The sequence below is a fragment of the Eucalyptus grandis genome, chromosome 1 (genome assembly GCF_016545825.1).
Source record: "Eucalyptus grandis isolate ANBG69807.140 chromosome 1, ASM1654582v1, whole genome shotgun sequence".
NCBI classification, from domain to species: Eukaryota; Viridiplantae; Streptophyta; class Magnoliopsida; order Myrtales; family Myrtaceae; genus Eucalyptus; species Eucalyptus grandis.
This window is the reverse complement of record NC_052612.1, coordinates 29,360,207-29,371,724: the sequence shown is the minus strand read 5'-3', so window position 1 is coordinate 29,371,724 and position 11,518 is coordinate 29,360,207. Positions and strand designations below refer to the sequence as shown.

Genomic DNA, 11,518 nt, shown 5'->3' with positions numbered 1-11,518 from the left:
GACTACACGTGCCACTTTTGAGTTATGTGATATAGCTCACTTGATAATGCCGTGAGACTATGTACTTATCGGTATATCTGTCGGGTCATTTTTCCTAAAGATCATCCGGTGAACATTGAAAAATGAATGGACTGTACATACTTTCACAACGAGACTATATTTATCTTTTCGCCCACCTTATTGTATCTTGATTTTCACCTCATATGGCTCCTCCTTCAATTCTTTTGGTGTCATTGGTCCCTTTCCTCTTTCGAGAATCTCCTCCCTTCTTCCACTCTGTTCTAAGAATTTATCCATTTTTCAGGGTCTCAAAGGTGCAAAGAAACAAGAAATGGATTAGGAATGACTCAGTTCCATTAGAAGAGCAACTGATTGTACGACCACTTGTTAACAGGCTAAGCGAAGCACCCTACTCTGTTCTCAAAGACAGTTTACATGTGCTGCATCATTGGATTTTATTACATCATTTGCAACCTACTGTACCATTATTCAACTGGAACACTAGACATAAGCTTATCAGCCAAAGACCGTTATCGAAAGGAATACTTTCAACTTGCAGCAGCATCGATACGTAGAGATGTCATCGATTCAATACTTCTCTCTGAATCTGGTTTGTAAAGCTGGATATGTCGTCCATTCAGTGGTTGAATAGGTCTAGAATTATTCCAGGCACCCTGCAATTCGTAATCATCTTTCGAACATGAGAAAATTACACGCAACATGTCGTAGAGGTAATCTTAATAGGGGATGTAACCACTAAGGTTTTGATGGAAAAATGGGGCCGAAAAACTTAGGGCACTTACATCGTCAACGAGACGTCTCAGCGACCAGATTTGTTCCTCCGTGACACTGCTGGGCTGGTGAACATTGAACAAGGAATGGTTAGTTCAGAAATTACTTAGAACATTAGAATTTTTTACACTTTTTAAGCATTGCTGATCTGGTGAAACATCGACGCCTTCTGGGGTTTACCTGCTTGTTGACGATCCATTTGACACCTTCTGTGCAGGGAGGAGTCGTCAGAGAGCCCATGTATCTGTAGTAACTGTGTTCACCCTTGATGATCTTCCTTGGGTCGACCTCCCCCACTTCTATCTCTTCCCCAGCTTCCATCTCTTCTCCACGTGTTTCGCACGTTACACGCCTCAACACCTGCACATCGTCAAATTATGCTTATCGCCGCATTTGATCGAATACACATGGATCGACATAAATTGGTCCAACAACGACATGTCCGACGCCAACAAGTGCTCTTCGTTTCTGTTCTGAGGTTTAGAATTTGGAAACTACAGTATTTATGCTGTGATTCTACCTCTATACAAGTGACAACAACAGTCCCACTCTGTGCTTTGTTCGCCTTTTGGGGCCATTCCTCTTACATGTTTCGTTGTGATGAAAACTAAATTTGATGTAGTAGCTATTGCGATTGTAATGTAATAGAGCCGCAAGAGTGTCACTATTTACTTGCTATTTTGTGAATTTTATTATGCATACATATGATATACTAATAATATATTAATTTACAACAAAATAATGTTAGTTGGTCACATTATTGCACGTAAAAATTGTCAAATGCACCGTCACAGAAATATAATTGTAAGATTGTTATTGTATTACCAATACGATTATCTTTAAATGGAGATTCCCGAAAGATTGAAGTAAGAATATATTAACCTTCCATCGTCTACAACCTTTTAAAGAAAATAACTCATCTTTGTCGTCCACTTTAGTTTATTCTTCTCATTAAAAGAAAAAGAAAAAAGAAAAAACCTTTTCAACGGCTCAAACTGTAAATGCATACAAAACATAAAAAATACCCACTGTTTTAGATTAAAAAACTACTCGACACCCAAACAATTGAACAAAAAGTCAAATTTTCATACAAATTTCATAACGGCGCGCGCATTGAGTCTAGTTGTTCTCTATAAGAAATTTTTGCATACCTCTTTAATAAAAGCATTTGGTTCGCCTATCTCGTACAGTAGTCCAACAACAACAGTGTTGCCCGCAACCTCTCCATGTAAAGTTGAGTGAACCATGTGAAGCTCCAATTGATAGCTACACAAAAACATTTTCCAATTTCATCCACATAGTGAGCCACAAAAATGGGACAAGCGTGCCAGGAATTCTAAAATTAATCACAAAAGTGAAATCAAATCATAAAAATTACAAATATTACAATCAACCTCCAGAGCTATCAAATTAGTGCAATCAAAAAACTTCCATTAGCTCCGTTAATATGAGATGTTGAAAATACTAACACGGCAATTTTTTTAACATTGTCTGGAGGACACAGGGAGCTTGTGGTGCCAAGTGTAGATGCCAGATGAGGGTAAAAACCGAAAATAAAAAATAAAAAAAAACAAAAACCAGCCAAATAAGAAGGAAACTACAACTTGGGGGGGTTTATCCTCCAAGTTTTCTTACATGCAATCAAGACCTCTAACTTTTGTAATTTGTGCATCAAATCCTTCGATCAACTGTTTTAACTAAATTATCAAATTAATTAATGACATGTGACTTATGTGACAAAAATTGACACATGATGCTAACAAGGCATCAAATGAACAGAAAACAAACGGGCAAAACAAGGAAAACGAATCCTAATTTGACATTACATGTTATGATGGGTCAACAAAGCACTCAATTGCACACATCAAGAAAGTCAAATTATTTGATTGCACAAATCCAAAAAGTTAGAGGATTTAATTACCAAAAAAAAAAAAAAAAAAAAAGAGTTAGGGACTGAATTGCATAACCCAGAAAGTTAGAGGACTTAACTACCCAAAATAAAAGTTAGAAAACCAAATTGCAAAAACGATAAAACTTTGTACTTAACCCTTTCTTTTTCCCCTTAAGGTTATGCTTAGGAATGCAATTGTCATTTTTCCTCAACAATCAGCTTTTCTAAGATCTTGGATAAAATTTTCAAATTTGCAAGACCCTCACAGCTGTAACAGCCTAGAGCAGCTTTTAGGAAATTGCATTCCTTAGCTCTTAGGTGCGGTAACCTTGTTGCAATGTTACTATTTTATTAAGCGAAGTGGCTTGTTAATTTGGCAATACTTTTTAAAATTATAATGCCTTAACGTAGGGTAAAACGCTATTCTGAAAATTCCTATAGTTGTGAATGCGACGTAGCCGTAAGGAGTTTGCCAAGCACTTCGTAAATGTTACAGCAGTACTTTTGAGAAGTATTGAAAGTAGCATGCTCGTGTTCATACGAATTGAGAAAGAGAGACCTTTTGCCATCGATGGCATGCTCGGAAGGGTGGTGCCAATGACATTGTTGCAAGAAGTATTCTCTACCATCTACCTCGATCGACCCTGCCCTTTTATAGTCCCACCGAAGCTGCAATCGATACAAAGAAAGTTGCTCAATTATTTTTCTCTATTGATATTTTCAGGTCAAGGATAGACCGTTCATCTTTCCTGGTTGGACACTTATTACAGATTAAATGAAGTCAAAGGGCGAATATTTACTAGCTTTTACCATAGTCATGTGGGTCCAAAATGAGATTCTCATTAAAGCTTCTGATCATTTTGTATTATACATGTTGGAGAAGGTTTAGAGAAAAAGAAAAGAAACAAACAAACAAACAAACAAACCCAAGTCATATGGGAGTTGAAGTTGTTCCAAGATCCGTTTTCCTATTCAGTAGTCATATCGATTGGGAGTTACTAATGCATTTTTTGCATACGTAGGACACAGAACACCTTGGAGCATGGCAAGGTCTAAACTCCACTTTAAAATCAGAAAATTAATCAATTCAAATCTTGAATATCTTGAAAATTATTTAAGTGACTTAAAAATGACGTTATTCATACTTTTCTGAAATGAAGTATTAGAAGTTCAAGATAAATATTGCGTCAAATACCTACTCATTTGCTCTAGTTAAATTGAGGATTTAACACTTTTCAAAGGAAACCAAGGCTTGGAATTGTTAGCATTTCCCATGTTAGCATGTTTTTCGAATAAAAAAAAGGCGGGGATCATCATAATTCTGGTCAGATTTACCCGAAGATCATGGCCTCTATTCATGACGTACGCATAGCTTGGCTTGTAATTCCTCCTTAGGTCCCCCAAGTGTGGAATCACTTTCACATTCTCTCTTGCCAAGTCAATTGGAGATTGCTTCCGTCCTTCACTGCATGCTCTCCATTCTTCCTCCAGATATCCCCAGTTCTCTGGTCCCCTCTCGCTCCCGACTATGTAACTGAAGCCAGTCTCATCCTCTAACGCACCACGAAATCACACGCGCAGAACGACATCGTCAGAATCAAAAGCCAAAACCACCATGACATACACAGAGAGAGAGAGAGAGAGAGAGAGAGAGAGAGAGAGGAGTGTTTACCAACTTCTCCAGATGGGGTCGATGCCGCATGCAAGTACGTGGCAAGAAAACTTAGGAGGAGACCGGAGAAGACTAGAGTTTTGCTTTGGCTTTTCATCTTGTTTTTCCCTTCTTCTCAAAAGGATTTCGGTGCTAGCGAATACAATTACCCAACTAGAACGAGACGCGATACAGGAGGGCAATGCCTCAATCAGTTTGTTTTGGTGAAATCTCCCAACTTCCATTTATATATGCATTTCAACTTCGAGTGAACAGTGCCATGCACGTGAACAAGGTGATTCGGTAAATATTGTGCGACTACGACAAGTAATGAAGACGTGAGGAATCTGTCCATGTGTCTGTCTTACCTATCGTTAGTTAATCTATAGTCTAACAGTGGATAAATAATCCGTAATCTATCACGTGCTATAAAAAGGTTATGCAAGTTCTAGAGAATTCATTACTGAAAGGGCATTGAGCCAACTGATAAGTCCAAGACGTAATAAATAAAATCATTAAGAGGGTAGTTCTTTTTTATAACCTAAGGGCACGGGCGCCTGTCACGACAAATTTCTCCCATACATTTGTGGGATGAAAAGTGGGCCTTCAGAGTAGTAGGGTGAAATGTGAGAGATGCATAAGGGTTGATACAATGTACAATTGGTTGTAGAAGTAGGGTCGAAAATTTTATGCTAGACTCCGGAGATGTGTTGATTATCATTTTAAAGTATATATAAAGGAGGCTAGCCTTTGATGCATAAACTAGTGGATAGGTGATGCCGCTCTCCTAATAATTGGTTACGGCAAGCCAAAACCAATCGTCAGTCTTCCGTGAGATGTATGTCTTACTCGAGGATTGAACACCAAGCTAAATAGGGTGAAGTTTAGGACGCGTTTGGTATATTCTGTTTCCCGGGAGTAGATTCTGATCAGAAATATTTTTTTTTTTATTCACGGGAACAAATTTTAAGCATTTTAAGCTATTTGGTAACTGTCCAATTTTTTATTCTAGAATAGAATTACGTTTAGTACCGTGCTCATTGATTCTGTTCCAAATCAATTTTTTTAATTTTAAAATAATTTTTATACTTTTTTTCATTTTTTCATTTCTTTTTTCCTTTTTTCATTTTCTTTTCTTTTCCTTTTTTTCTTTTTTTCTCCTATTCTTCTTCTTCTTCAGGCCGGTCGCCGGACCGCGACGGGCCAAACGAGGGCCGGTGACCTCCCCCGGCCGGGGCGAGGTTCGACGACCTCGCTAGAGTCTCACCGGTGACCGGCGACGGATGGCGGCAGATGGGCGATCGATGAAGAAGAAGAAAAGAGAAGAAGAAGAAGAGTTGTTTTGATTCTTAGATTTGTTCCCGGAACAAGAATCAACTTTTTCTTTTTTTATTCCTGATTCTGTTCCAAATCTACTTCCAGGAACAAAAAAATAGAAATTTGTTCCCGGAAACAAAAATTTTACCAAACGCAATTCTGTTCTCAAACTACTCTCTGGAACAAAGAATCAGAATCTGGCTCTGTTTGGATGGTTACTAAATAGGGCCTTAGTCAATAATGACTATACATGTGTCGCTCCAAGGACTCGATGAAACTTGACTCTTGTAGAAAAAAAGTAGGCATGATGGAACTTCCCATGTAAGGCGAAGGGGGAGATTTGTTGGTTGGATCCGCCTATATGGGGCATAGCTAACACATAAACAAAACAAAAGAAAAGTCAAAAAAGCAAAAACAATAAATGAAAGCGGGGCTGTGACATCCTGAGATTTTCCATTTTGTTTTCAATAGAATACATCAAGCCTTTAATCGACACGCCTATAGTGCTATTCTTAAAGCTGATCACTCCTGAAATAACTAGACTATCTAGGGAACTCATTAAGGGATTTTAATGCAATAAACTTGAGAATTCGATTAGGAATCGATTATTCGACCGTGCTCATCTGCAGAGATCATTACGGCACAGTTAAAAATTGATTAGAGATCAGAGATAGGTCGGTTCAACTGAGATGTGTGGCTAAACGTGGGTGATTCCACCAAATTGCAAAATTCTTGTCGATCGGTACTAGACTGATTTTTCTATCGTTTTGGTACCCTGTGTCTACATTCAAAACCTCGAGATTTTCATGACCATCGAGAGTCGCCAATGTGTCAAAGAGGTTCATTGTGGCTCAAAGAAAATCGACCACGGGTCATTTGCACTAAAAATTTCTGAAAGCTACCCAGTAAATTAGGTCACGCTAAAATCGCGTCAGATTGAAATTAACCGTGAATTTGAATCCGATTTCAGAAATTGAAAGTTTTGTCATGTCACGAGTCATTTTAGGAATGTCGACTCATCCTTCAAAGATTTTTCTGCAAACCGAGATTTTCGGCAAAAAGTCAAGATAAGGCCATTTTTGTCCGAAAAATTCATAGGACCGTTTTTTATCGCAAAATTGGGATGCAAGTAAGTTCTATTGACAAGGAAAAATGTCAATTTGATCGAGGACTCGACGGTGGAATTTATGGGAGCCGAATTGATTTAATTCAAGTGGAAATTTGATTCAATTTGTGGGGAGACCCTTCAAAATTCGTAGCCCCCCATGCCTCAACTCTTGGACCACCTCCAAGACTTCCTAAGCAAGCTAAGGGGCTGGAAAATTGCTGAAGAAGCAAGCCAAGTGGCGGGGCATGGTCAAGGGGACAAAAGGGTGAGGATTGAGCCATGGTGGCCCCCTCCAAGGGAGCTGTCCTTTTCTTCTTCCCCCTTGGTCGGCTTCTCCATTTCCAGAGCAGAGGAGCTTCAGAATTTGTAGAGAAATTGAGCCTCCCTCCTTCCCAAACCGTCAAGCAGCCCGCCAAACCACTAGAGTCCCCGTCGCGTCGCCGTTGCGCCCCACATGCCGCTATTCATCCCGCTCACGTTTAGCCGTTCATTGCTAGTCCCATGCTCATCTCACTGTCAACGCGTTCGTGAGCCGTCGTCCAAAGCCGTTCGTCGCCGTTTAAGTCACCGGAGCCATCGTCCGCCTTCGCCTAGGCCGCTGCAGCCGTCTGCCAACCTCCCGTGTCGTTTCCAACCCGTTTGGTTGCTCATCCCAGCCATTGCAGTCCAAGAATAGAACTGAAACCTAGTAGGAGGCTGTGGGCTTCGAGGCCCATTTCCAAGCCTTTCCCGGCCTTGAAAGGTGCCACCGCTTTGGAGTTTATTGCTCCTCTTCGCCTCGCCGTTGCCGCGGTCTTGTTGGATCGCTAATCCAGTGATTTTACTCACTAATGCCTACTTATGGAGTTAATTATGCTTAAGGGTTGATTAGTTTAGGCTGAGTATTGTTTAAGTGGTTAGTTAGAACAGATTAGCAATTTAATTGTTCGATATTGCATGTTAAGTGGTTAGAGTAGTGCAATTAGCAAGTAGATAAGTCGTAGTATTTATTTAAATAGGTTTGGAATTTTTCCGGTCCGTTTCGGTATTTAATTAGACTTTTCTGACCTAACTGTGCATTTTTGTTATTTATTGGTATTCTTTAACTAATTTTCATAATTATTTAATTAATTATTAATTTCTAGAAATTAGACTGGGATAGTCGGTGACCGGAATTTCGTGCTGATTGCAATAGTATGATTGATTTATTTAATTGAGTGATGAATTGTGCAAATTAAGTGTGATTTGTAATTTTGGGAATTTATCCCCAAATTTAGTAATTTCGGTATTTATTTAGAAATACCATGCGTCGGTTTACAACGCCAAAAATGTGTTTATGGATCATTGAAATTAGTGGAATTTTCAAAAGGGAAAATATTGTATTTTGGTTAAGGCCGACTATGTACCCACACACGATTATTTTTATCGGGAATGATAAAAATTGTGGCATTCTCAAATGGTGAGAACAGTAAACTATATCAGCCTACGGGCTTTGATATGTTAGCTTAGCGTGAACAATATACTTTATCAGCTTAGAGTGAGCATCATGGGTATACTATATCAGCCCGAGGGTTTTGATATGTCAGCTTAGCGCGAGTAGTATACCGGTATACTATATCAGCCTAAGGGTTTTGATATGTCGGCTTAGAGTGAGCAGTATACCTTAGCAGCTTTTGGTGAGCATTATCAGTATACTATATCAGCATAAGGGCTTTGATATGTCAGCTTAGAGAGAACAATGTACTTTATCAGGTTAGAGCAAGCTATACTATCTATCTTCAGCTTAGGGTGAGCAGTCCTTGATGTGATCAAACTTTATAGATAGTATTGAATGGATTGACCGAGTGATGGTCTTGATAACATGGAATCAACTGGATCAATTGATCGATGGCTCAGTCGGATTAAATGATTTGAATTGTTGAAATGATTGGTTGAATATGCAAATTGTACTGACTTGTAGGAAGGAACGAAGGCAAATGTAAGACCTCTGACTTGTGCTTGTGCTTAGGCAGCCCTTGGGGCATATTTTCTTCTTAGTTGAGACTTAGGGGGCGAACTTGCTGAGACGTCGTCTCACCCCATTATGGGATATCATTTTCAGGTCCCAAGATGGCAGTCGTGGAGACCTTGAAGTCCCGGAGTCTAGGAAGGTGGAGACTGAAGAATTGGCGAACGTGTCTGACTAGTGGGTCATAGGACAGTTCCCTTTTTGTTGAGCCAATATTTTTGTAAACAACCTGGTTTTGCATATAAACCTATGTGTTTATAAAAGGCTTGTTTTGGTAGTGAATTGTTACCTGCTTTTCTATCATATCTTGTTGTTGTCTAGGAATTTAATTATTCGCCTCCTCATGTGCATTAAAATGAATGGGTCGGCGACGCGTCCTGAAACGTCGCTATTTAATCAACCGCTGAGGGATGGGCACGCGCTCGGAGGATTGAGGCGTGACAGGGGCTGCTTGCTCATGGACTGAAGAAGAGAGAAGAAAGAGAGAATTCTTTACCAAGAGAGGACAAAGAGAAGAAAAAGGGGGGGGGGCTTTGTGGTCCTGATTCAAAAACCAAATGTTATCGAATCGGCTCAAATTTCAATATGTTGGTTGTGAGATTGAGGGTTATGAGTTGATCAATTTCATTCGTTGAGATCCTTCTTCAATTCTCCAATCACAGTTAGAGAGTTCTTGCTCCATATGTGTTAATCCACCTCCATGGTGATGGAAATGCTATTGTATTATTGATTTTGAGACTCTACTACTTGATTAGAGAAGAACCTTCGTGTATCCTACTATTCTTCGTGATTAGCGGAAGTTTTTGGGCGGTTCATGGTTTTTCCCATATTAGTTTTCCACGTAAAATCTTAGTGTTGATGTTGGCTTTCTCTCCTTATCATTTCAACATTATATTTACTTATTTTGAGGTTGTATTGTTGAGAAATACTGCTGATTGTTGCTAGGTTCAGTCAATTTTGGTTGGCTTAGTTTTGGGGAAGATATTGATCCTGGGTTGGGTTTAACTCCATGATTTGTTGCCCAGTTCTCTCAACATGTTGCTCTTTTGATTAGTGTCACAAAATGCTTTTATTACTTTTATGTTTAATGTAATCCATATGGTAGATCTTCCCTAGTGACGTGCACCAGAAGGATTTGTTAGGTAATTAAATAAAATAAGTTGCACGTTGATTGCAAGGTTCACATTGCTACTTCAACTATTGTCATAAGGTACTCATGTTACTTTTATTGCGCCTATCCTAGACTACAAAAGTGACGTGATGGATCGATGATTTGGTGCAACGAACCTACCTATGATGCAAGTCAACCCAAGACTCAGAAAAATATCATGTAGAATTGTGGGCCTAATGTCAAAATTCACAAGAAGTTCGGCAAAATAAAATGAAAAATTCCAAGTTGTGGTGCTTATTACTCGTGTAAAATGTCCTTGACGTGATTTTCATGTCATGAAACCACCCAATCATTGACTTTACACAATTTTATGCATGGTGTCCTTCTCTCGTTATCATCCTCATGTGTGAAAATGATTTATGATACAGTATAGTACTTCAGCATACATAATGTGAAATTAGATCAAACGTCGAAGGAATCTAAAATTTCAAGTTAAAACCGTGTCTCCTATTCAAACCAACTTTGGGGGTCAAAGCTCAAGTAATGTATAATGTGCCATGGATATTGTGTATTTTTGTTTCACAAATCAAGTCAGAAGACTTATAGTTAACGATAGTATTAGTTAAAGAAAAGTGAACCGCCTTGAGGCAAATGAAGGAAAAATATTGTACTTTTATCAATTCAATCATAACCTTTCAATTTTGTCAATTGGGTCTTAAATATTTAATCGATATACCAATTAAGTCCATCCAGCCAATTTTGGGTGGGAGTTGTCGATGTGGATGCCAAGCGTCCCACGTGGCATGGCCACTGCTAACATAGACATTTTTAATAGTATTTTTATTATTTGTTTGGCTTTTAAATTTTTTTTTCCTTTCCTTTTTTTCTTGGTATTTTAGGCTAAGGCTAGCGAGGGTCGATCAACCGCCTCAACTATGGCCAACAAGAGTTTTCAACCAACCCTCACTGGCCATAGGCAAGGGCCGTCGACCCTCTCCGACACTGTGTGGGGTCACTGACCCTCAATCAAAAAACAAAAAGAAAAATTCAACAAAATGAAATAAAAGAATTCAAAAAAAATAAAAAAAAATTACAATATTATTAAAACTATACACATCAGTGCCGGCCATACCACGTAAAATGGCCAAAGTCCACATCAGTAATTTATAATCAAAATTGATTGAACGGATTGTAAAATTAAAATGTTTATGACTTAATTGGCAAAGAAACAGTAGGTTTAGGACTTAATTAGTAAAATTAAAATGTTTATGACTTAATTGGCAAAAATACAGTAGGTTTAGGACTTTTTGGATAATTTTCCTTGGTAAACAAAATAAGCTAAAAAGGAGAAATAAATTGCAAGTGAAGAAACCACCTCAAGTAATAATGCAATAATCTTAACATGATGACAACAACATGTATATAATTTTCACAAGTAAAAGGAATGAAGCAATCATAATTATTAGTATTCCTATTGTGTGCGAAATGTTGTATAAAAATGTTGGAGAATGTGAAGTATAAGAACAAATATTTGAGGCGTGTAAGCATTGTTCTAAAAGATAACTCTATCATTCGAAGTACAAATTCAGTTTGTAAGTCTCTAGCGGCTATCTTCTCAAAATACAATAGATTTTCCTCTATACTTCAAATGGAGGAGACAA

General features: G+C 38.5%; 1 protein-coding gene across 1 annotated transcript; it reads right to left on the bottom strand.

Moving 5' to 3' along the window:
- Nucleotides 1-372: 372 nt before the first annotated feature.
- On the bottom strand, nucleotides 373-4,534 carry LOC120289889 (alpha carbonic anhydrase 7-like). Its single transcript, XM_039305292.1, has 7 exons — nucleotides 4,356-4,534; nucleotides 4,019-4,236; nucleotides 3,243-3,352; nucleotides 1,944-2,058; nucleotides 973-1,152; nucleotides 804-857; nucleotides 373-674 (listed from the first exon to the last, which is right to left on the bottom strand). Exons 1-7 carry the CDS (start codon nucleotides 4,450-4,452, stop codon nucleotides 549-551), a joined length of 900 nt encoding a protein of 299 aa, XP_039161226.1. The 5' UTR covers nucleotides 4,453-4,534; the 3' UTR covers nucleotides 373-548.
- Between the last annotated feature and the right edge of the window lie 6,984 nt (nucleotides 4,535-11,518).